This window comes from Crocodylus siamensis, chromosome 5 (genome assembly GCF_052110815.1).
Source record: "Crocodylus siamensis isolate JL-2025a chromosome 5, ASM5211081v1, whole genome shotgun sequence".
Classification (NCBI taxonomy): Eukaryota; Metazoa; Chordata; order Crocodylia; family Crocodylidae; genus Crocodylus; species Crocodylus siamensis.
In genome coordinates this window covers 117,429,543-117,456,868 of record NC_143399.1, presented here as the reverse complement: position 1 = coordinate 117,456,868, position 27,326 = coordinate 117,429,543, and the positions used below count along the sequence as shown (strand labels likewise).

The 27,326-nt window shown below is 41.8% G+C and overlaps 1 protein-coding gene across 1 annotated transcript in view; it reads right to left on the bottom strand.

Moving 5' to 3' along the window:
• The window catches only part of EGFR (epidermal growth factor receptor), a 224,863-nt gene extending 198,050 nt beyond the window's left edge, over positions 1 to 26,813 (bottom strand). The window contains exon 1 of the mRNA XM_090050021.1: positions 26,381 to 26,813. Within this exon, the coding sequence (XP_089906147.1) occupies positions 26,381 to 26,498 (118 nt within the window). The 5' untranslated portion in view covers positions 26,499 to 26,813. The remainder of the gene's footprint in view (positions 1 to 26,380) is intronic.
• Between the last annotated feature and the right edge of the window lie 513 nt (positions 26,814 to 27,326).

Sequence of the window (27,326 nt, the reverse complement as noted above, 5' to 3'; positions counted from 1 at the left end):
CTAGACTCTTTCAAAAAAAACACGTGGATACATTTCTTGCCGGGGTCACTTGAACCCAGAGGACTTACCGCCTATGGGAGCATGGCTGGACCCAAATCTCTCTCGAGGTCCCTTCCAACCCCTAATGTCTATGAAATCTATGAAATCAAGTGATGAATCATTTCTTGAGTGAATCATCTCCATTCATTCCTCACCCCAAAGGAAAAGAAAGCATTTGTATATAATGTACCCGGGTATATGGGAGAGGAGTTAACCTAACATGGCACGTGCAGAAAAGGAAATCTAAAGAAGTGCTTTCACAAATGGGAACTGGAAAGTGTTTGCGTTAGAGGCTGTTACTCACATTCCACAGTTGAAACCAAGCCCCAGCTGCATTTTAAGATCACATCATAATAAAAACTTCTTGAAAAAACTAAAGTTTTGAGTAGAAAGAAAGGTAAAATAAAGAGCAAGGATTAAACTTTTTATCAATTGGAAAAAAGAAGGGGAAAAATCCCTGAAAACAACACCACACCAAAGACTGGCTATGTACTCCTTTGTTACCGAACAGCCTCCACCTCCCTTGGGTTCATCCTGCTGTCAAGTGTCCTCATAACATCCAGAAATTAACAACAGAAGTTGCACGGTCTTTCAGGAAGCACTTGAGTGCCTTGAAAGATCAGGCTCCTAATAAACAGAATTCTAGGTTTTCAGAGAACGTTAGTTTTCAATGTTTGCAAGAGCCTGAAACTAACTTTTATGGGGTGATCTTCACATTTCCCAGGCAGAGAGAAGGGCCAGATCTTTTGCTGATATAAACAAACACAGATCTGTTGAGCACAGAGAGAACCCACCTCTCTTTTTTTCCAAGCATAAAACAAGTTGGAACACCACACCTACTATTCTTGCAGAGGAACAACAAAGCTAATAAAGTGGTAGCATACGAGTAATGTTGTAGCCACAAATTATGATAATCTAACTCCTTCCCAGCTACATAGTTGGTCTGATAAAAAAAATATCACTCTAAGAAATCTTTGCCTCTTTCAAATCACATGAAACTAGTTTAACAAAATTAACTGCAGGCGCATTATGAATATCATGCTTAAATGTTTATCCATAGGTACGTCTGAATTACAGAAAAAATGCTGATTTATCTTCAGGCTGGTATTTGAATGCAGAAAATCCTGCATACTCATTTGCAATATTAATTACCACAGAACAAAATATCCCAAAAGCAGGAAACTCTTTAAAATGCATGCTTTGCTGCTGGATGGGGGAGAGAGACGTCAGTGCCATTCAAAGTTCAGTGGCATTTATTTAATTTTTTGGCTTTTCACTGCTTCACTACAAGTGTAGGTTGCCAGACTTTATAGGGCAATGGAGTAGGTGGATAAATTAGAGTGAACCTAATAAAACAATTACCTCCCCGTACTGTTATGCAGCGCACCCATGCTTAATCTCTCCAGTTTATCAAGAGAGCATTAACTTTGCCAGATACCAACAGGGCAGATTTCTGCAGCTATTAAAATGGAGTTTAAAAACATCAACTATGCAGATTTCTTGCAAAACTAGAACCCAACTGAGTGATGCTTGATATCCACATCCTGTACTTCAGTCAGGGTGGAGGGCACTCGGTGTCTCTTGGAATCCAGACCTAATTAAAAAGGGAACGAGCACATACAGGAAAACAAATGCATAACCCTCATATTCGATGAAACAAAACCTCAAGGCCAGATCAGAGCTACACAAATTTTATGCCAGCTGGGATGTGACCCTGAACATAATGCCTAGTCTTCCTATAGAGCTAGACTGCTAGACAGCATACCTGTCCCAAGTAAAAAAGTAAGGTATGACTACACCACCAGAGGATCAAACTGAGGAAGTGGGGAGGGGGCAGGGGAATAAGGCAGGGAAGAATTGCAATGAATTAATCCCCTACTTCCTCTATTACAGTAAAAAAAAAAAGGAAGCCAGAAATAAGCCTATAAAGGTGACTCACTTCACCACCAAAGTGGGGGAAGCAAAGAATAAATTACTTCCCCTTCCATACTGGCTCCGCTCCACAGGCCAGTACACCAAAGGACAAGACAAGGCTGGGTTTATTTCCTCACCTCTACCTCCCCATTCCTTGCCTATCTGCAAGGAAAGATACTGGGAAGATAGCTCCCATAGGGCAACAAGGTGGCGCCCTTGACAGTCCCTTGTGCTCCCGAGAGAGTAGATGTTACTACCATTACTAACAAACCCAAATCTCCCAGAAAAGAAATCTCACATGCACAATTTTAAAAAAAACAAAATCAAATATCTTAACATCCTTACGCCCAACCAAGCTATTTTCCTCCTTGTTGCATGCCCAAATACAATTCAACCAGAAAGGATTCATTCTTTTAGTCCCTGAATTTTGTACTTTGGAATACAAGTTCTGCTTTATGCATAATTTTCTAGCACTTCTTTTGAGACATGCCAAAAATATACATAAACTGTGCAGGTAGTTATAACAACAAGTATGCAGATACAGACTTTAGAATCCTCATTTGGCAATCCCATGGGAAAGCTATTATTCTAATCCCTGTATGACAAAAAGGAAGAATTAGACCATGCAGTAGATTTGATACTTGAATGCAGGCTGCCTTTCCTAATAAGCTTTTGCTTAAGCACCTTTCCCTGCTGTATTCCTTCTACATGCCCACCGGGTAATGTAATATTATTTGAGAAGCTTAACGACATTTTCTGCAATTAAAAGGGAAAAAAAACCCTGAAACAATATATCCCCAATAAATTAAATGTCAAATGAATAAAGCAAGATTTTGTATGCATAAGGGATATTTTCTACTACAATGAGCCTTTATGCTATGTCAACATGAGTTTTACATGGAATCAAAAGCTATATTAAAAATCTCTCAAAGAACCCAAACGTATTGCATATGCACACATACCCAATTTAAGAAAATCTCTTCCTCTGATTATGCTTAGATGCATGCTACGCATGCATGTATTTGTTTCACTAGTTCAACATGGTGCCTCAAAAAAAAGATGAACACAAAGGATTTATTCTGATGCAAATATAGTTTGATGGGCGTGGCAAATTAAACCAAAAATATCTCACGCCCGCAATTTTGTGCCGGGGCTTAAGAGGACTGGAGAAATCAAGATTCCCATCCATCTTTGTAAGAGTTAAATATAACACTTGAGGATGAGGGTACTAAACAAGAGCTAGCATCCTGCAAAGACTGAATGCCTGACTGTATACATGTCCTACTAGGATTAATGAGCCTGTTCATACTTAACTTGATGTACATATTTCTAAACTTCTGCTGGATCAGGACCTTATGTAATCCCCCCATATGAACCAGCTTTGGCTTTTTTTTTTTGTTTGTTTTATTTAAACAGACAGAGGGGTTCTCTGCAAAACCTCATTGGAAAGGGATGTATTTTCTTCTGTGTGCCCTGCAGCCGAAGCCAACTGAAAGAGTTCTTGCACATAGACTGTTGCCAGTACCCCTCCTGGTGGGATCCAATTGCCACCCGCAACTACAATTAGTAAATACAGGGTGTTTATAAAGTCCTTGTGCAATTTTAAACTTTAATAACTTTGAATATACACACAATAGAAGCAAACTGTAAATGGCAATTAATTCTGCAAAAAACCATAATGAATTATGCTTTTAAGTCTTTTAGCATTTTTTTTTTCATTTTATTTCATTTATTTCATGAAATCACTCAGCAGCAACTGGAAAATGTTTTCTACGAGTTGAAAAATCAGACTGAACGATGTATCAGGAAAGATGGCGGTTATGTTAAAGTATAGAAATTTGAGATGTATTGTGTTAAAACTTAATGAATTATGCTTTCAATCACTGTTTACAATTTGTTTCTATCATGCGTACATTCAAAGTTATTAAAGTTTAAAGTTGCACAAGGACTTCTATATAGAGTTGAGTCCACGTAGAGCTGAATCAGAGCTAGCTATTAAATTGTACAGTGGTCTGAAAACAAAGAAAAGTAAATTTTCCACAGAATTCATCCATAAGGACAAGGATGTACATAGTTCATCAAGGAGATAACTGCACCTCTGCCAGGCACTCCATGTAGTAGGGAGCACAAATTGACAGGGAAAAAGCTTTGGAAGACATTTGCACCTATACTGTTGAGAGCTATTTTCCATGCAGTCTTTAGGACCAAACTCTACCTGACCAAACTCTGTGTACATGTTCATAACCTCATTATTTCAATGGGGCTATGGAGACGTAACTGAGGGCAGAGCTTATTAGGAAAACAACACTGAGCCACCATGCCACCAGTACTTCAAATCTTGAGTTAAATACCTGTACACATAATGGCACTGTTAGCTTTAGATAACTGCTCTTACAGCTGGTTCCTGTGAAAGTAAATGTTTGTTATTCCTCCCTATAAAAGAAACCACCCACTAGAAACCAAAAAGCCTCTACCTTTTTTATTTGGCTTGCAGCAGCCTTTAGTACATCTCCATAGCTAAAATAAACAATATGTTTTAACAGACGAATCAGGAAATGCAGATTCAGCATACACGTTTTAACAGAGAGGCCTACAGGTTATTGCTGAATGCAACAAAGTGAAAACACAAAGCCAACAGAATAATCTTGTAAGCGCTTCAAGGCTTTTGCACCGAGCTGAGGGGGGGAGAACACTTTCGCCTCCGATTTTAAATCCTTACTACCACTGCCACACTTCAGTAAGGCACTTAAGGGTATGTCTGACTTAAGGCACAAGAGTAGTCTGATTGCCTCCATTGAGACTATTAATGACCATAAAGGCAGGCATGAGCTTATCTAGGATTGTAGGCCTTGATCCTGCAACCCCTTAGCCCTACCCGAACTGGTGACTGGATCAAAGAAATGTTTAAAATGACAAAGAACTTCATAGGTCTCTAATCCCTCCTGCCTCCCCTGGCTGAGTGTAGGACAAAATATCTGAGATGAAGATTGTTCCAGAGAATAGAATAGGGAAAGAACTCAGGTCTGATGGATTTAAGTTTCATTACACTGACTGTTGCATTTTTAGCAACCTAAAGAAATCAAAATGCTGATGATTAAACATAAGTGGCTGTCACACCATCATCCCTCAACCTATTTGTAAACAGAAAACCAAAAAAAATAAAAAAAATCTTTTCCCTATTTAAACCCTGCATACGCCACTAGGAACGGTTTTCAGATAAATTAGCATCAGACTTCTGAGTTCTTCCAATTTTGGAGACTCCAGCTCCAAGAGTATTTTTAATATACATATAAAACCACTTTTTACAATGCTGCTTATGGACAAAAATGTTCTTTGTACAACACTGGGCTCATGGTAAATTTTAATCGTGTTGTTGTAATAAAAGGTGCCACCTCTACCATGAGCCCAGATTGCTTTTTCCTCTAGACCAATACGGCTACAACCTGGATACCTTTTACAACACCAAACTTATCACAAAGGTACAGTAATTTAATGGGAAATCAAGTGGGGAGGGAGATTATACTTTAAAGCAAGCAAATGTTTTCTTGAAATAAATTAAAGTCTGTTAACAGTGGTTGCAACTTGCTGAAATCAGCAGTGCACAAACACTAACCTGTGTTGTCTTAAGACTTTCACAAGATTACAAACTGCAGTGTCTCGGTTCCAGGTAAATTAACACACGCTGTAATTCTAAAATGTCTTTTACACATATAAAATGTAATTGGACACAAGTAAAATGCCCTTTTTAAAACATACATTTCTGCTGGAACTTCTAAGGCTCATCTCCCAACTGTTTATTTAAAACAGACTTCCTAGCAAGCTGGCCCTCCTTTGTCCTCTCAGCAGCTCCTGCTTTCTGCCACCCATTGAACCTGCAGGCACAGGAGTCGCCCACTGGTACAAGCCTCAACCTCAGTGAACTTTGTTCAAGTGCTGTTGATGCTTGCTCAAACAAAAAACTTCATGGAAGCTTTAAGCAGACTCCCAATGGCAAATATGCCATAATGCACCTTATTAACCAGTGACAATGACAGTACCTAGCTAAAGGACACCTAGTAAAGGTGCAGGATCTAGGAATTGGAGGAAGAATTTCACCATGAACAGGTAACCAGAGAATAGTTTAAAATTTGGCTGCCTCACTGCAGCCCACAAGGAGTTAAGCTGGGATCCCAGGCTTCAGACCAACCACCACTCCCTCTCATTGCCCTGGCTGCAATCCCAGCCAGTCTCCAGCCTTGCCCTCCCTCTGCCAGCTTGCACTTCCTGCCCCAGCAGTGTGACAAAGGGAGCTAGGGTGAGCCTGAGGCTGGTGCAGTGGGCAAAGAGCAAGGGTAGGAAAAAAGACACAGGACACCCAGTTAGTGCAGCAGAGGGCATATGCATGCCATGGAGCCCAGGAGGGCCTGTGGCTCAACCTGGTGGAGTTCACCGGCTTGTGACCTACAGGTGTGCAACCCATGGAGAATTCAGCCCTGTGCAACTGAGAAGTTGGACAAAGCTGGTTTAAAAGTAACTCTGTCAAAAGAGAAATTGTCCAGAGATTACTTTTCAGAGTTTGTATCCCTTTGACTCAGCTAAGGACAGAGGGAAGCATTAGCCTGGAAAAAAAAAAGGGAAGTTCTCTTCTAATACTGCATGACACCTAGGTAAAAATGAGCATTTTTCACACTGTAAATCCAGTGAAGTCTATACCTATGCCTGCAGCGCCTATCATTAAAGCTGCAACAACAAACTCTGCAACATTCCCTTCTCATCAGTCCCCCTAGCATCCCTTTCAGAGAAGGAGTTTATATCTAGATCCTGCAGACACTTGCGCTTTTGCTTAGCTAGCGTATCACAAGTAGACCCTTTGTGCCCCATAAGGAAAGACAGCAACTAGATAAAGCCTACTAGAGAAGCAGTTGCTCCTACAAGTCACTGCTGTCTAGCTCCTGGCACCACATCTCCCCTGTGGTTATCCAGTTTGCTGATTAGAAGTATTAGAGGCGGTATGGAAGTTATTGCTGCAAAGCACTGAAGTACTTTCTGCAGAGGCAAGAATACGAACAAACATTTGTATCAAGTTTTTTTTTTCAGTCTGTTTTATTTCTAAGTGCTTCTGAATGCCGTGGAAACGATAGCACCGTTGTACAGATTACTGTGCATGAAGATAGGAAGAGGCCAGCTTGAACTCTGTTCTTGCTTTAATTTGGGGGGGGCGGAGGGGGGGGGAAGAAAAAATTATATCTTTTGCAGTCTGATAAAACTAGTAGCTAAGAAAAAAGCTGCCTAACAATAGTACTAATGGTGGTAGCAGTAGTGAATAACTCTCTTTTTGCATATGCAGGGCTATTAGCAGTGAAAAGTAATTCCTCCTAATCCCAGGGCATGCATTTGCATTCTATTAATACTCAGATATCCTTGGCTTCATTACTTTTTTTGTAAGAGTTATTGAGGATTAAATTAAACACTAAGGATATGAAGAAATCTAGTAAATTAAGCCAAGCAAAGGTCTTTGAGTTTTACCCAAGTTCTTTCTTTACTACAGGGGCTTAACATGAAAAACTTCAAGATAAAAATATTAAATTTATAGCTGGATTAACAATAATAAAGTAGTTTTCCAACCAAGTCTGAATTGGTTTTAAATCTGGTGAGATTTTACTGTATTGGAAACCTTTATAGTAAACTACAACTTTTATGCTTCTTATACAGAAAAAAAAACTCATTATACGCACACACATGCACAGCTTCTTCTGCATCAAATGAACTGATGTAGAAACCAAAATCCTAGATAACAGCTCACATTAATCCTTTATGCCTACATTTGCCATTTTTTTCTGGTCCCTCAATTTAGTGGTAAGCACTCTTCTGAAAAAAATCAGGTTTCACTACATTGTCTCAAGGTGGACACCCAAAAGCAGAAACAGTCCAAAAACACAAGGTACTCTTGAAACTGTAGGCTTTTAGACCTTAGTGTAGCAAGGCCCTTAAGCACATGTATAAACGTTAAGGCTAGGGACAGAAGTTACACATAAACTGGTTTAAGTGATCAGAAACTGGTTTAAAACTGTAACAGAACAGAAATTCATTGCACATAAACCGGTTTCAAAGAGGCTGAAACTGATTTAAGATAAACCTCGTTGAATGTAGTATCAGACTTAACTGATTCGGGTCAAACCAGTTTATGAAACTTCTGTCCCAGGCCCCTTGCTGGTTCAAGTTAAATCACAGTCCCCCATCATGCTTTCTAGCCCTGTGCTGGACTGGGCTGTGCAGTCTGGTCCAGTAGTGAAGGGTTTAATGTTGGGAGGAGGGGGTAGACAGAGACTGCCTCCCCCCAGCAAACCCAGCTAGGGTCTGGGGCCAGAGAGGGAGGTTAAACTTCCCTGCCCCCAGTATACAGCTGCCCATCCATGCTAAAAACTTACTGCTGGCTGCAACTGTGGACTACAAATCCCAGAGGCACCTGGAAGCAGGAAGAAGTGATGAACAACCCTGCAGAGTCCTGCTGTTGTGATTCTGCACTGCAAATCCCAAAGACCTCAGGGGCAGCAGGAAGGAAGTGAACACATAGGCCATGCTGGCTACATGCTAGAGAGCCATGCTCTAGCACCCCCTGGCTTCTGTCTTGAGCCACTGCCAGCACGTGGCTACATTTCCTGAATCACAAGTGAACGTGTGTCCAGTTGTTTCTCAGTTTAATCTCCACAGCTTAGACTAACCTGCAAAAACTGAATTGATTCAACCTTGGGCTTTTTGACTGTCTATACTTAGCCTAAGTGTGCAGGTAGATCTATTAGTTTAAGCTTCATTATACATATGCTTAACATTACATACATGCTTGTTGAATCGAGGCGACAGCATTTTATTCCCACTAAAAACATTTCTTGCTTCATCAACTAGCTTCTGCCCTTCTTCAACTGCAGGATTCCCCCTTCACTCCCATTACACAAAACCCCATAAATTCTGTTAAAATTCTTGTTCTTACTTTAATTATTTATACAGGTTTCTCTTGCTTTATGCTGTATGCATTCCTGCGAAATGGCACACAAGTCAAATTAGCATAAAGGCAACCCACTTTAAAACATAACAAATAGGGATACGTTTCAAGACCTCAACTGTACTGACCCCCAGACCCATTTCTACCACTTTTACAAGACAATTTTGATACTCACCAACAGCAGACAGTACGTACAAGCATAGGGCATTTCATAATGGAGATGGCAAGTACAGAAACACGTCATAGACAATGAGCAACGAGCACAGAGCTACACAGGAGATGCTATTTTATGCTCTTCACTCCCACAATGCAACACACAAAGCAGCTAACTGCGGGCTTCCACCACACAATCGCATAAGAGTGAATTTATCTCGCATAAAATGAATATTTGGTATTAAAAGGGTCATTGCATAAAAGAGCAAATTCGCACATACAGAACCCATGTAAAGCGAGGGAAACCTGTATTTTAAAAACCTGTCTGATCTTTTCCTTGGTGCTCCAGAAGTTAGGGACAGCCTAAGTACTATGTAGGACAGCAGTCACTAGTAACACCATATTTTCCTCAAGCAGAAAAGCTAAAGGCCTGTATAAACTAAGAATTGCACAAGAATTAAAAAGTTGCAGGGAGGATCACAGTAAATTACAAGCACATATTTTTCTTGTGTTAAAAGTTTATATTAAGGCTACCCTTTTTTTATGAAGCTGTAGGCTGCCAGTTAAAGGTTCAATTCAGCTAGTAATAGACGAGTGCAACTACCAAATTCAATCAAATTGGACCGACCAAGCCTGAATTTCAGCAAAACCTCATTTGCCAACACACAGGGCTGTATTTTTCCGTTAGCACAAAAATGGAGCAGTTAACACAAGCTTTAAGATCTCCCCTGCATGCAACAAAATATTAAAACAATCACTTCCATAAGAAAAAAGTAGAATAATGAGCGCACAATTATTAGACAATCCTTCTACCCAGAGTCTAAATCGCGAGTCACAATGTGATATGAAGAGAGTGTTGCAACATACTGTGGTTTCAGAAGAGTGACTTTATAGTGTAGTCACCATAAAACAGAGCACAGTACATAAGTGCAGTTCAGTGACTGGAAATTCCCTTTTAAGATAATCAGTAAAAGGATGATCCTGTAGCCCTTGCAAACAAACCCCCTGTATAGGTTTTGTGCCTAAGAGTTGCAGAATCAGTCCCCAATTACAGATCCATGTCCATACTCCCCTGTTACTGTGATCCAGTTATGAGAATTGAAAAGTTCCTCCTTTTGCCTCCAAGTCTGCTAGGAGCTAACTTGTCCTCAGCTTGACAGATTCCAGAAAGAAGCACCTGGATAGCTTCAAGTTGGCCATCCAGCCCTCACTAAAATCCAGTTCACCCTCTGCTGCCAGATATACTAGGCAGCTGGAAGTAGAGCAAAAAGCTATACCGCAGCAAAGACACACGGATCACGCTGCTACTAACTGCATCTTTTGGGGACTGGCGGGGACGAGAAACCACTTTAGGGGCCAGGCAGTGAGACAACCTGTTCTCACATGGAGAGTTCAGCTCTGCTTCACCTTTCATTTTCAGTTTTGGCCCCTTATAGGTGTTTTCATCAAATTTCAAAAGGTATTTGACTGTCAATTTTACTGCTTGCCTGAACTAATTCATTAGAGATTGTTATTCTGTCCTCAGTGTAATATACAAGCGTCTTCCAGTACTGTATTAAGAAACCTGCTTAGCAACTGTCACACGCCTTGCTTTCTCTCTCAAGATGGAGAATTTCTCTTCATCTACGTCACCTCTTTGCATCAACTTCCAGGCACTATTTCATCACACATTATTACCTAATTACTTAAAAGAGACAGGGGAAGGAGGGGAGGATAGAGGTGGAGGGGAAAGAAAATCAAGAGGTATGTAACTACGAGAAAAGCCAAAAAGGGACAACACCACCAGTTAACTGAATATTAAGTGCTGAACAAAGTAAAATGTTCCTGTATTTTTTTTTAAAAGAAAGTTGGAAAAAAAAAAAACAAAAAAAACAACCCAAAACCTTTTCAATACAAATATCTCCTTGTAATGTCTGCATTACAGATACTGCAGGATAAAACAGACGGAAAATAAATCTGACAACAAGCAGAAGTAAAATAGAATTTAGTTGATTTTCATTTTCCAAGCTGGGATAAACATTTAAGCAAACAATGAAAGTAATGACCACAATAACATTATTTCTAGGAATCAGCAGTGCTATTGGCAAAAGTAATTACTAGCACTTGCTTAGAAAATGGGGGACACATCCTTAGCTGGTGTAAACCAGCACAGCCTCCTGAATGGAGATGTGTATTTACAATACCAGCTGAAAATTTCACCCATGAATTACAATCTGACTGTCATGTTTTGTTGCATAAGTTATTACAGCTACAGATTCAAAGTGTTATTTTGTATAATTAAAAAAGCAAGGTTGATGAGGACAATTCATTCAGGGTGCTAAAGAAGTTCATTGGCAATCTTACAATGGAAGGAATTCTTGCTGACAATTCTACACAAGCCTTCATCCAAGCTGCTGGGCCATTACATTAACAATGTAGCTACCAGTGAGATATCCTCTGTAACACAATTTTGATCCAGAATAATGTTTTTTATAATCCTATCTACAATGGCTAGTCTGTTTACTCATAAATCACAAGCTAACTACTTCTAAAGTGGCTAGAAGTCGCACTGAACAATATAGGATATTGATGTATAGGCAAGATCCAGTTTCTACCATGTTAACAGGAAAGTTTGATCATCTCTTGAAAATGTCAATGAGTTAGTTTAAAGTTATTTTTATGTAATATACAATATATACAAAGTATAGATATTCGTATAGTATGTGACCATGCCTGTTGTGTTTCAGGATGTAGAAATGTAGTTCGAGAAGAAAAGGAAAAAAAACAACTGGGGAGAAGCACATTTCTTTTCAAGAACCTGTGGTAGTTTTTAGTACATTAGACCTCCTATGTTGTGTGCTATCACTAATTCATTAGGTTAATAATCACTAACAAAAAGCTAGACACAAAAGAAACAAAATCTTTACTAATTAATAGTTAAGGTTTATTCTTATTCCAGTTGGTCGAGGAGAGGTGTTCAATGAAGCAGAACAGCCTGGCATTCTATATTTTAAATTAATTCAAAATTAATCAGGAAAAGAAACAACCCACAAACCCCCTGGCTCAACATGGGAGTCTCCTCTCCCTTTGTCATGCCTACTGAGCTGTCCTTAGTGTGATGGAGAATCGTGTGTATATCCATGGAAGTACTGCATATACTGGCGGAAGGAAAAACTCTAGAGGTATTGTTGTATTAACCTGTCAAAGATAACGATGTTCAAGTGCTGCCAAGGATGTGTCTTATTATAATAACAGAAAGAATAAGAAATTTTGAAATGAAAATTATTAACAGGAGCACGCTGCAGACGGTTAGATAAGGAAATGGACTGAAAAGTCCACTGATCAAGAAATAATTACGTCCCATTTTGAAGAAAGGGGACAGAATGAGAATCTCTCAGCTGTACCTGTTCAAAATCTGAACAAGAGTTCAAACTGGCCTAGTAACAGGCATGTATTGTAATATGGAGCTTTTAAATAATGGTCAGGTCTAGTTAGCTACCTAAAAGTAAAGTAGTTCAGCAGTACGGCTTTACTGCCAAGCTTAACCCCTCCCAGTAGAGCTAGTTAAATTATTCATTGCAAAAAAAGTCTCAGTGTTGATCTTGCACCAGTTTTACATCAGTGTAAAACAGCTGACCCCAGCAAGTTACTCCCTCAGCAGTATGCAGATGGGTGGGATGGATTTGATTCTGCTCTTAAATTCCATCAAACCCATTTTTTGCGAACCCCTATTTATGAATTATCCTCATACTCCTGTTCTCACTCATGTCAAGTGACGTTTTGCCATTAGCTTCAAAGAAGCAGTATTACAAACAGTAATTATCCAGATGCTGCACCGATGTCAGCAGTGTTCATGATATGATCTTACATGACACATGCACTTCATTTACTCTGTTGCATTAAGTGGCAGCAAGTAGCCTATGTTCTAATCTAGTTTACTCTCATCAGATCCTTCTGCAGAATTTTAAATAAAACTTATGTTTCTTTGTTAATTCAAAAATTTATAAAAATGGAAATAAATGCTCCTTTGACATACCAGTGCAACTCACAGTCACGCCTAAATCTCACATGACATGCAATCAATCAACCTTGAGCAGTTTTACTTTTGATAGTGGCAGACTCGATAACAGCTTACTTTTGACAGTGGCAGTAATAACAAATGACCAGACGTGAGCCTAGGTTTTTGGCTGTGGCCATGCTGGTTTCAGGACATATGCAGGCAAGTTTCTTTGGGTAGATGTGATATCTTTTATTAGATCGAGTAGTTGGAAAAAAGTTTTTTGCAAGCTTTCCGGCGCAATCACCCTTCTTTGGGCAAAGGAAGTCTCTGCTGTTCAGCACGTGGGAAGGTAATGAATTTGAGGAGTGTAGAACATCCTTCCACCAAACAAAAAATAACTTTTCTTCCATTTATATCCATCTGTGGCAAGAGAAACAGACATAAAATACTCCTCCCCCACCCCCCAAAAAAATCCCTAACAATTTTATATTGTCATCCTATTGTGGTGGTTTGCTGGATGCTTATCTGATGGATATTTTAAAATTACAGTAGGGCTGTGCAAAGCTTCAGTCGCTGACTTGATTCGGTGGAGACTTGGCTCAATTCAGCGGCTGAATCTCTGAATCACATCAGGAGACCCTTTAACCTCTCTGAATCAAATTGTAACTCTCTGTATCGATTTGGAAAGATTTGATGACTCCATAGACACAGCTTTAAATGTTTTTTCTACATATCTCAAGGTAACAGGCGGATCTATGAACAGTGCAATGCTGGGACAGATAGAGCGTCCCACAGAAGTGTTGGTGGGGGGGGAGGGAGTCCCGCAGCGCGCTCAGCAGCAGGACCAGAAGCACTTCCAGCCCACTCCCAGGCCCACCAGGGAGTGTGCAAGGGACTCCCCCCCTCCCCTGCCCTGGCAACTGGTGCCTCCTGGGACCTGGAAGTGAACCATGAGTATTTCTGGTCCACTTCCAGGTTCACCACTGAGCATGCGGGAGACCTCTGCCCTGCACTCCTGTGGAAACACTCCATCCGCCCCCCGTCTCAGCATTCACAAGCCGCACCTGGTACCTCGAGGTATGTAGAAAAAAAAACATTTAAAGTTGTGTCTATGGCTGAATCGCTGATTCCCGAAATCAGCACTGAATCTTCAGATTCAGATTCAGCCAAATCGAATCAGGACAGCGATCCGAATCAACAAATCGAATCACTGTCCCCAATTTGGGCCAAATCCGAATAGAGTACAGCCCGTTTTGCACACCCCTACTGTACAGTGTATTAGTGTCAACTGCACCACATTAAAGCGGTCGCTTTATACTGCCGCAAAAGATGCTAGCCTTAAAAACCAAAGGCTCAGAACTTGCAAGCTGCTGTGGAGCAACATATCTAGCGCTAATGAAGCTCTCCAGTGATTTTAAAGATGCTCCAGATATACAGAATAACTTACGGGATCACAACCCAGCCAATTGGAACATTCCTGTTTAAAATATGCCTTTTGTGATCTGGAACAGGACAAAATAAATGGGAAATAACACTGAGCAGTCTCAACAGCAACTAAGCAAACCAAATCCTTAAAAATCAGAAGCATCAGGTTTCACCCTTATATGAAGCAGAATTGTAACATTACCAAACACTGAAGTTTTACAGTGGAAATAGTGACTGGCTATTGTAGCTGGAAGCACCGAAATTCCTGTTCAATCATTTACTGACAATGCACAATGACACAAAGTCACCATTATTTAACATACATTTTCAGGGGCTTTTCCCATGTTTTTGATAGATCCTATTAATCCACACACTTCCAAAATGAAAGTTAGACTTAAATCTCCCAAGTATTATTCTCTATTTTTTTAAATGCTAGTCTTACCTTCTCACTAAAATGTCAAATGAAACAAGTAAGAATTTATTTTGCAGACTTACACTTTATGTAGGGGATTGGAGGGTCAGTGAAAAGACTTTCAAGCAGGAGAAAAGAAAACAACATGAACTTCCATTATCAGAAGAAATATTAGCTATATATTAAAAAACCCTGTATTTTTATATTCTTATTTCCCTAGAAGTCCCTCAATAATCTATTTATTGATTAGCTGATGAGGAAGAAGGCAAAAAAAAAAAATTACATGAGTATCCAGGAGTTACATGCCACCAAATGGAAATTAGCAATATTTAGAGGATGGCAACCCATCTACTGGGTCCTCAAACTCTAGCCATTTCCAAACAGCAGAACCACGCTATGGAAACTGCTCTATCCCTTTGTTCAGTGGTTCAACACGCAAACTTTACTGAGGGCCACTGGAAAAGTACACTTTCCACTGGAGGGCCTCCACTAAGGAAGTTTGTTACATCAGAAACAGGAAACTTGACTTCACAGAAGTGCAGTCTCAGGTGACAAAGAGTAATTTGCCTCAACAGCTCACTTTTCAAATCCTCCCACATTTTTCAGCATCATCCAGCAGCAATGAATGAATTAAAACCTAATTATGAATTATGGCAGGTCACTGAGACTGCCCTGGTACACTGCATGCTATGCATCCCTGCCCTAGTTAATTGGTATTATCTTAGATAGGCTGTATTTCATCACATATGACATGATCTGGAATAAAATACATACATTGTTTTTTGAAAAGCAAAAAGAAGAAGAAAAAAAGATCTTTCCTTATACTAAATAACTGATGAACAGCAGCTAGGGAGTCAAGCCTACTCATTGTTCTGCTCCGTGTACATGCAGATTTTAACTTTTGCTTTTGGCTCCTAAGGCAGAAACTGCTCTTACTTCTTGCAGATAGTGCAGACTGTGATTTCCAGCAATTGTTTTTTTGGAAGAGGGAGGTGTGCGCTGAATGTGAGAAAATACAGTGTCACAGAATCAGAGAAAATCAGTAGATAGCAAGCAAGGGATAGCCAGGCAAACACTGTAACTAGGTGTCTACATGCATTTTAACAACTTATTTCACAATAACCACTACTCATTTGGCAATTTTAACAGCACAATAAAGTTATTATAATAAGAAGAAATTAGCAATTATAAAATTGGGAAAAAAGCAGAATATTCCACCCTTATCTGGCCACTATCTGGAAAAGTGCTGTTATAATCAGACATCCAGTCTGGATAATATACAGCATCCTGTGATAGTAGAGAATGGATTGATCACGTAGCACTTGAGATAATACCTGCTCCCTACCTGCAAAAGGATGCACCCAGTGGACCCACTGGAATATACAAGGCACTGAAGCAAGAAAGTAGGGAGGACAGCCCAGGGAGCAGCAACTGTAGAAAAATAAGAGGAACCTGCCTAACTGGTCTCCAGTATTATAGAAATGGAAGTAGAGGAAAAGTATTTTGGCCATCAAGAACCTGTACGGAAACTGAAGGAAACAACTGCAATGAGGTACAGAAGATCTAGCTCTATAGTCACCAATGTGAAGCATATTTATTTTAATGCAAACCTTTTCTAAGTGGCTTGTGTTCAAAATGCCATACTTTATTCAAATGGTAATCCAGGCTAATCCAAAAAAAGAACATAACATGAGATGTAGCATGCCATGTTAATTTTGGAAGCCGTCTCCTTTCCTACTGCTCATTTATTTATCCAAATAAAGGTGAAATGTGTATCAATCTGAATTGTAGAAACTAGCTGCTGATTCACGCAAATAACCTCTTCTTTGCCAAAGGCAGTATTGAAATAACTGACCAAACTGCTAAAACAAGTTTCATCCGCTAACCCTACCTTCTTCTCTTCCACTACCAAATTAGTGTTGCAAAGCCCACATGCATTTGCTGTACAAGCTTATTTTATACCTGCATTCATAATCCAAGTACTCACGCAGGTGCTGGGATGCAAATCTTGCTAAATGCTGCACCAGCATGCACAAGCACACAATGCCTGCAAAGCCAGCAATTGCTAAAATGGTCTTTATAGACTCATCAGTGAAAAGTGCTGTAGTAGGTAAGTATAAAGTGGAGAAGTGGAGGGCTGACTGCATTAAGTGGTAGGCAGTGACGTATCTCCAGCGCCCAAGGGCCAATGCTTGCATTTGCGGCCGCATCCCCTCTCCCGCCCTTCTCGAAGCAATACTTCAAGTCACATTGCGCAATAAGAACTCTGAAGGACCTGGCCCATGGGCCGTGGCCCCTTCCCACCCCCTGGTCGCTCTGCCACTGGTGGTAGGCAATGCTGATTAGCAATTAGAAAGCAGAGCTGGGTGCTAGAATCCCAAATGCCAATTTTGGCAGGGATCAGGCAACCACCTCATCTCTACAATGCCTCAAGACCACACTGAGTACAACAGTAAAGCAGGCCACCACACCTGCTCTGCCCAAGTTACTTCCCAAAACTGATGTTAAGTAGTTTCCCTAATGAGGCACTGGGTACCTGCTGATCAGCTTACTTTTCAAAGAGAGCACACTGGTGCACACCTATTGCTCCAGTAAGAATGTGGGCGTGTTAAAACTCTGGTGTAACCTACAGGGGTTTTGTGTACCAATGTAAGTTGAAGCTCTTCCTGGGTAGCTGCCATAGTAGGCACACTCATCCCCAAAGTGCCAGAAGAGCCAGCAAGAGCCCGTTTGCATTCAGCAAAGCTACTACTACATAGCTGCTACAGCGGGATAAAAGTGAGCGCACAATGCCTACACCAGTTTAATACTAGTATAGTTTTACCCCAATTTAAATGCAACTGTCCATCAGAGTTCAGTTAAGTTTCACTATTGAAAAAGTCTAAACCACGGGCAGGCAATTATTTTGGGCAGAGGGCCACTTACTGAGTTTCGGCAAGCCATCGAGCCACATGACAGGCAGCCCAGGGCAGATTAATATTAATTTTCTAAATTTTTTAGGGGCCCCGCGAGCTGGATAGAATGGCCTGGTGGGCCACATCCAGCCCTCGGGCCACATTTTGCCCACCCCTGGTCTATACTGTGTCCACTTCCTATTTACACCAGCATATAAACTTAAACTGGTATTTTTGTTTAAGTCCATGCTTAGGAATGCTTTCATAGCATGGGATACCAGGTATATTAGATTGGCAAAGCCTCTCAATGCCTAAAATGATATTTAGTCTATAGAAGAAGAGACTGAGGGGGGATTTAATAGCAGCCTTCAACTACCTGAAGGGGGGTTCAAAAGGAAATGGATGGAGCTAGATTTGTTCTCAGTGATGGCAGATGACAGAACAAGGAGCAATAGTCTCAAGGAAAGCAAGGGAAGTTTACATTAGATATTAGGAAGAATTTCCTCATTAGGAGGTAAAACACTGATACAGGTGACCCAGGGAGGTGGTGGAAGCTCCATCCTTGGAGGTTTTTAAGACCTGGCTAGACAAACCTTTGGCCAAGATGATCTAGTCGGGGATGGTCCTGCTTTGAGCAGGGGGTTGGACACACTAGATGACCTCCTGAGGTCCCTTCCAACAATAATTTTCTATGATTCTGTGAGCAAGGGTGTCTGTCATCCTTTTGTGCAGCAGCCTTGCAACTTCAAGGACCTGCAAAGCTTCAACCACCACAAAGGAGAGAGCTTTAAATTCATACAATAAGCTTTAATGACTCTGGGAGAACTGTTAACATGCTTGATATATTTAAGTCCTCCTTCCTGCTAATGTGCAAGCCATTAGCTCCTTTGCATAGCAGCTAATCAGTTAATGTTTTCACTGGGCTCTGAGGATGTCACATGGGCTTCCAAATTGAATTCTGTTCTTAGTTTCATATGCCTTCTGGATAAGACTATCTAACAATTTTTTGCCAAAAAAAATAGTTGCCAAAAAATGGCATTTGGTAGACAAAGTTATTAGCAAGTTCTGTGAATAGTTTCAGTAAAAAAACCCAAAAAACAAAAGGAGGGGAAATTTCCAAATGCAAACACCTTTATTTTGCACTTTCAAAATGAAGCTCTGACTTTTCATTTTAAAAAAAAAAAAAAATCTCAAAATACTTGTCTGGAACGGTCTGGGATGATCCTGCCTTGAACAGAGGACTGAAAAAAATTACCTCCTAAAGTCCCTTCCAACCCTATTTTTCTACTAGTTTAATACCAAAAGGAATTAAATGATCCAAAACATAAAGCATAACATTTTGTTTATGGTCAAATGAAAAATTTTGGATTGACCCAAAATACAGTTTGTTTGTAATGTACCAATGTAGATCTAGTAAAATACCAGTTCTAGCTAGAGAAGCCCACACGGAGCAGAAACATGCAGCATTTAAATACACACACCGCTTCAAGTTAGGTAAGTTGAACATTATTCTCGAATATCAACCTATTTCTGTCCTAAATTATACAAAGCGTAACTGTTGGCACAAAGCATAGTAATCATGCAGATCAGACTTCTCATTTGATTAAACAGGAAAATTAACAATTAGATTCTTCAGCCCTCTTCTTGGGCACTGCATTTCCTCAGTCTAAAGAAGCAAAACATTTTTAAATAGTTTGTTCAATTATCAGCAGCACAATGATGCCACCCATATCTGCATATTTTCCCTGTAAGATAAACAGCCAAGGTGTGCCATGGCTACCTCAGTAAATAGTAACCTCCCCTCAGTGCAACACGACTGAGTTTGACAACTCCACTGTACAAATGCACCTACATTATTCATGTAGAGGCCAGTTCTGTCACCCCTATTCATGCCAATTACTCCAGGAAAAGTTGCACAACAAGTGCTACCCAATGTAATTTAAGGTGGCAGAATTAAACCCCAAATAAAGAAATATTTTAATCCCATTTGACATAGTTGGAAGTCAAGACCTGCAGTATCAGAAACTGTTACAGTAGACTGTTTAGTATAGACAATACGGATCTCTGACTTCATACTGGACATCCTATTTAAAAATACCATTGTCTCCTTCCTTCCACTGAGGTGCATATGAAAAACAAGCAAAATTACAAAACCACAATATCAATCTAGGAGGGAGAACTTGTGTGGTAATAAATCTATCCAGGACAGTCAGTTTACTATGACAGAGTCCAAACATGGTATCAAATAACAAGACTTCCAATACGTAGCATGAATTCATGGGCACGAAAAAAGTACAGGAAGTCAAAAAGCCCATGGCTGAACTGATTCAATCTTTGCAGGTTAGTCGAAGCTCCACAGGCTGTACCAATAAACAAGTGAACAGACATTCGCTTGTAATTCCGGAAATGAAGCCCCATGCCTGCAGTGGCCCAGGCCAAAAGCTTGGGGGGGGGGACGGGGGGGGGGGGGACGGGGACGACACTACAGCACGCCTCCATGCTTGGCTGGAGCACACAGCTTGAACCAAAGCTAACCTACCCACCCTGGGGGAGGAGAGCTTGCAGGGGAGGTGTAAAGCATCCTTGGATGCTGGGGAGCTGCATGTTAATTTGAATCTGGAGGGGATCTGCAACAGAAGTTCAATAAACCAATTTAACCTAGATCAGTTCAGTCTGATACTACAATAAAAACCACATTATCCAGCACTTCATTAACCAGCAAGCTCTATTAACCGGCACACCGGTCAATGCGGCAAAAGCAAAACAGGAAGTGGGACTTCCGGTTTCTCCAAGTCCCAGTTCAGGCCACGGCCCAGGGCAAAGTAGCCTGCACAGGACCCCCCTCCCTGTCCCCCAGCACACTGACACCAGAGGAGGAGTAGGAGCGGTGGCGCGGTTAATCTGAGACGCGGATGCACCGGATGCAGCGGGAGTGGTGTCCTTGCCTGACCAGGCAAAGGACCAAGTAACCAGCATATGTGGTTAACCAGCACCCCCCATTCCCCATGGGTGCTAGATAACAGAGCTTTTGCTATACATCCATCCATCCAGGTTTATCTTAAACTCGTTTCGGCCATTTTGAAAGCAGTTTGTCTGCCCTGAACTTCCGTTGTGTACTGATTTGAACTGATTTCTGATCACTTACACTGATTTGTGTGTAACTTCTGTCCCTAGCTGAAGTGCCAAGTATCTTGACCGGGGCAGGCAAAATACGACCCATGAGCCTGATGCAGCCCACCAGGCCATTCTATCCAGCCCACGGGGCCCCTAAAAAATTTAGAAAATTACTATTCATCTGCCCCTGGCTGGCTGTCACGCGGTCCTCAATGGCTTGCCAAAACTCAGGAAGCGGCCCTCCGCCCAAATAACTGCCCACCTCTGATCTAGACCAACACAAACCTAATAAAACTCTAGTGCCAGCCCCTGTCTTTGTGCCTTTCACTGAATCATTAAAGGTGATATGGAGCAAAACCCCTGATGTGGATGCACCTCTGCCAGAAAATCTAGAAAATCAGTTTTAGGGTCTGATCTTTTCACACTCCTCACTGTGCTGGCATATCTTTAAGGGCTGGGTAAGAGAAAGATAGAACACATGGCCAACCAGGGCTGCAACTAAAATTTCTACCGTTTTTGAATACTGTCAAGGTGGAAGACAAGATTATGGTAATGTTCGTACTAGAAATTCCTAGATATGTCAGCCAGACATGTGATGAGGTGTGGTCTTCACTGAAATAGCTGTACCAGCAAAAGCTCACTTAGTAGATGTTATTCTGGAAAAAAAATGCACATTTCCTAGTATAGCTTGTTCTACTGGAGAGGTGGCTGATGGAGGAAAGTAAAGGCACAACTTGTTGGTTTAAGCTGCATCCACACAAGGACTGTTTTGTCAGTAAAGTGGTATCCCTGTACTGGGGGAGGGGCAGTGGGAAGGGAAAACGCTCCTAGTGTAGACACTGGCTAAACTATAATTGTGGGAACTTCCACAATGAAAGCTTAGTCTACTATGCTAGGAGGATTTGCTAAACTATACTGGGAAAACTTTTTTAAAAGCTGAAGAATTGGCTTATACCAAAAAAAGTGCTTTGTTGATATAGCTCTTTCTAGTTCCCTAAAATGGCAAAAAAGCACATTCATGCTGCTGAAACTGTATCTAAACCAGAGATTTTGCTGGAAAAGAAACATCATAAAACCAAATCTCTGACAAACATTACTACACCATAAAAGTTTCTGGCCTAAATAACAATTTGAAGTACATTTCTAGAACTATGAAAACAGGACTATTCATTGTGTGTAGGGTATGCAAGCACATTGCAAGGCATGCTGCTTATTAATGTTGCATATTTGTCAACTTAGCACAACTCTCAAATGCAAGTCATCTTTGCAAGGTGACTGTACCCTCTGATACACACATGCATCATCAGAACATAGACATAGAGGAAGCTAAGCATTTGTAAGAATACCACCAACTTTCATACAAGCCATTCAATCCAGATATTAATATCCTAAGTAAAGCAAATTCAGCTTCACATTCCTTATGCTTGCTCTTGAAGAGCTCCTGACCAAGTATGGTTTGACCTCAAGGGAGCAATTTGTAGCCCTATGAACAAACTGGTTTGGCCAGTCAGCTGTACTGCTGCCTAAAACTGGCATATCACAAAGATTTCAGTAAACCTTACCATACAAATGCGAAAAACAGCCCTCAGGAACATCACAGCACCATGGGGCACTCCCTGAAAGACTCTCTCCAAATTAACAAGTGAAATACAATGGACTACTTGGATTGCAGAGTCTCTGAGATAGGGACCTTGTTTTCTTACTTGTTTGCAAAGCTTGTAACATATACCCGTAATGCACTAAACATACTAGCATTTACTGCTTTCATCTCTGGGTATAGTTTATTCATCTCAAACAGACATATTTACTTTAGAGCCTCATCTTACCAACAATACCTTTTCCCCGTAAGGTCCATCTCTACCCGATTTTCTCCCCATGAAAAATATCAAATCTTTACCAAAAGTATAAAAAAGCAAGAGTTGAACTGAGTGTACATTTCCTGAACTTTTACTGCTATATCTCTCCTTCCTTGTATAGCAGAAATTTACCTTGAAAGTGCAGAAGTTTTCATACTAACATGAGTATAAGAGGTTTTATTTGTACCTAAGGCACTCACGTAAAGGCTGGTCCCCAAACAGTTTTTGACCAAAACAAGCTACACCACTGTAAACTCTTCATATGGTATCACTGTATCCACACTAAAAGATTGCACCAATTTAACAATTTCAACTTCCTAACTAATGCAATTAAAATATTACCTAGAAGATAATGAACCCCAACATGCTGGACACAATGGGAAACCAAAACAGGGCTTCTACAATTCATGACTACCAAACATTTCCCCTTGCACATCCCCAAAGTACAATGTTGGGGTGCTCCTCATTACTGTATGGTGCAGCATGGTTAAAAATCAATTATTTTATTTAAAAAATAAAACATCCAAAATAAATCAGTTTTTTTTTATTTAATCATATTTTTTTTTATTTCTTTTTGTTAAGATGCTTTTAAAAAAACAAACTGACATAAAGATAGTTTTAAGCTATGTTAAAGCTCAAATATATCATCATGGAATAGGGATTATAACTTCTAATTATGCACTGAGACAATATATTCATGTAACCTTTTTACAAGTTTTATATGTAGATCACAACAGGCATGGACTATATTAGGGGCCCAACCATGTGGCTCCTATATAGATTAGTAAAAATTAAAGAAAACCATTCTACCCAATGGGACTCAGTGCTCAATCTAGATTCTAGACTCTAGCCTAGACCAGTGGTCTCCGAAGTACAGTGCGTACACCCCAGGGGGTGATTGGGGTGCAGGAAGAAAATATTAGAACTTCTATTTATATGTATGTTTATATAAATATATACATATTGGGGTGCGTGCTCAAAAATTTTTTACTGATAGGGGTGCACGATCAAAAAAGTTTGGAGACCGCTGGTCTAGACGATCCCATTAAGCATCTCTGTGATGCGTAGTTTCAGTTCTCAGACTGTGGATTTGTGTCTCCAGAGATCATAGGCAGACAGGGTTCTTTAGGCAGATGTGATATCTTTTATTAGATCAACTAAATAGTTGGAAAAACTGTTCTTTCCAAACTTTTGGGCACAACTGCCCTTCTTCAGGCATAAGGGAGAGTTTTGTTGTCTCCAGAGATAACATCCTTGTTAACAGCAGTATATAGAGATGGGTAGGTAATCAGGTTTGTTATCTCTCATCAGCCCTCTTGTCTCTCTGCAAGTGTGTATACACACAGTCAGACCCTTACCTTTCTCAAAAAGTGCAAAGTTTCAAGAAGTTCAATTAATAAAGGATATCAAACAACAAGAATGTACTTTTTGTAGAAAACAATGATTAAATCGAGGCTTCTGATCCATGATTTAAACTGTGTTTTAAACCATGATTTAAACTGATTTGATTCAAGTCAAATCCACCCTGCTACAGTGCACACTAAAACAGCCAAAAACAGAAAATAAAAATTTCTGGCATAAAACTGATGATACAAGAGAGTGAAAAGCACTTGATTTGAATTGTGCTACCACTGAACAGTTATGCTCCAAGTTACCATTGATCAACTTCCCTAGACAGTAAATAATGTTCCTGTTGTCACTCAGCAGCTTCTAATCTCAGCCATGCATTAGGGAAAGACAAAATTAATTTTATTGTGATAATTTCAGTTTATACTATTGTGTGCAAGCTATACACTAATCCTAATCAATCCATAAAAGCCTTCAAGAACCACATATTGCTTGGTTTTAGAACATGCACGATTACAGTTTGTTTTTTAAAGCACAGCAGCATCACAAAGTATTTAGTTTTTTTCTCGGCCACGTTTAAGGGTTTTTTTCTTCAAACATTTTGGAAAAAGACAAAAACTATTATTAAAAGTGATCTCCATGATCAAAACAAATTTAAGTCTTGTCCATTTTCAGTAATTTTCTAACAAACACTGTATTAGCATCCTTTTTTGAGACATCAGCTCTTTGTATGTAGTGATGTTCAAATAAAACTGTTAACGGGTTTAGTTGCCAGTATTTCCAACTGAAAACATATGTCCAAAAAAAGTTTACTGTAATACTTCATCATTTTCTACTGCTGGGCAGGTTCATGACAATGCAACTGCATTTTGCATTTCAGGGTCCATGGGTTCAAAACTTCAACAGGATTTTAAGGAGGTAAGTTTGGGAGTCTTAAAAAACATCAGTTCAACCTTCCTCTGACAACTTAGAATTAACATTTGGAGTTGTTATTTTATAATTCTCAAGTAAGGCAGGATTCCTGAATTACTAATTTCAATGGTAGTTTTATCATTTACTTCAACAGCAGCACAAACAAGCACTTTTCTGCTAATCTTTGGTGATTGCCCATTACAGTGAAAAATGAACTGCGCCAACAGGACATCCAAAAAAGTATTGCCTTTTAACAACGTTGGGTCTTGATCTCTTTCAGACTCAAAGAGCTATTGCCAAACCAAGCACATCGAGAATAAATCCTGCTGGTCCCCATTTCCGTACTGCCAACCCTTTATTATCATAAGACAACTACTACCTGATTTTTGCAAGCTTGCTTTAAACAGCATGTGAGCCATAGTGTTTCTCCGTAGGGATATATATATCCCATAGGGTCTCTACAATTCAGGTAAGAGTTTTCTCTGGGCCACAGTGCAGAGATCGCTTACTCCATTTAAAAAAAAAAAAAGTTGAGGGGGGGAAATGGGAGAAAAAAGGAGAAACGGAGGGAGGAAAAAGGGGTGGGAGGAGAGGAGGGCTGGGGGAAGATAACCTGCCCTTGTTATATCCACAGCAGATATGAACTCACTCCTGAGTGATTCAAATAGGACAACTAGTAGTTGTTCTTCAAAAAAGGTGGTTTGCAAACCATCCTTTGCAAGATGGTTTTACCAGCACAAGATGCAGACCCCCTTGCGCCCAGCTCCCACATCAGACCTTACAAAAACCACAAGTGACCCCCTCCCCCTCCTTCCCAGCTTTTTCCTTAAAAAAAAAAAAAAAGTTTTATTTTTGTTTTTTTAAGTGCCTGGCAGATGGCCAAGATAAAGACGCCTCTGCCTGGAACTGAAGCTGCTCTGCCTGCTCTTACAAAAGAGCCAGCCGGACCAGCCAGGGACTCTCCCCCCCCGCCTCGAAACCGGTTCCCCATGGAAGCCCCAGCCCGTCACAGCCACCCGGGCCCGCTGAAGGACACGCACGCGCCCAGCTGACAGCCCGCCAGCGACGCGCGGCTCATTCATAAAGCCAGCCGGCGCGCGTAGCGCTCGCCCCTCACTCGCGGGACAGGGCGGCCCGCGGCCGCGGTTCCCAGACGGGGTAGAACGCGGCGAAGGCACGCAACTCAGCGAGGGCTCGGAACAGAACGTCGCGAGCGTTCCGCGGGGGGGACAGAACGTCGCGAGCGTTCCAAGAGGGGGCAGAACTTAGCGAGGGTTCCACAGGGGAACAGGGGCGGGCGGTCCCGCCGGGGGGGGCCTCGAGCCACACGAGCCCGCGGCTGGGGGCTGCACGCACCTTTCTTCTCCTCCACGGCGCAGCACGGCCCGAGCAGGAGCAGGAGCAGGACAGCGGCTGCCCCGGCCCGGCCGGCTGCTGCTCCCGCGCCCAGGCGGCGGCTCCTGCTGCCCCGCATCCCGGCGCTGCCGCCCCCGCCGCCGCTGCTGCTGTAATCCCGCGGCTGGTGCTGCTGCTCTCAGCCCCGCGCGCCCGGACTCCCGGCGGCCGCCGCTGCACGGCCCATGCTGCAGGGGGGCGGGCGCGGACAGGGAGGAGGCGGCGCTGCTGGTGGGCTGGGCTGGGCTGGGCTGGGGAGGGGGGAGCGGCGGACCGCAGCCGCCGGCCCCACACGTGGGCGCGGGGTCGGGTCGGGTCGGGGGTGGCTGCGCTCTTCCTGCGCCGGGAGCGCGGCCGCGGCCGCCTCGCTCGCCAAAACTCGGCCCCTGCTGCAGGCGGGGCGGGGACGCTGGCGCTGCGCCCCCGCCAGGTGCCACCCCCGCCCGCCTCACCTGGCGGGGCGGAGCCGGGCACAAGCTCCTCCTCGGGGGCAGCACGGCTTTGCCCCCCCCGCTGCAGACGCCCTCTCCCGGCCACCTCTGAGGGCAGGCGGCCCCCTGCCCGGGCCTGGAGCTGGCTCATGCCCCTCAAGGCGCCAGGCTCCTTCCCCCTCCCCCCCTCAAGAAAAGCTCTTCCTTGGCCACCACAGACCGAAAACAGAGCAGTTCTCTTGCAAAAGGAAGGACTTCCTAGAGGGGAGAAAGGTGCCAACCTTGCAGCCCCAGAAACAGGCACCAGCTGCAATTGGGACTTCCCACCTTTGTATAGTAGAGCCATAGGGGTTAGGGACAGAAAGGCAGTCCCAATCCACAGCACAGCTCTGCCAACCTCCCCTGCTTCCTCCTGCTGTTTCAATCCTGTTAGGCAGGATTTCCTAGGGGGATATTTTTTCTTGCCCCCCCTCCCA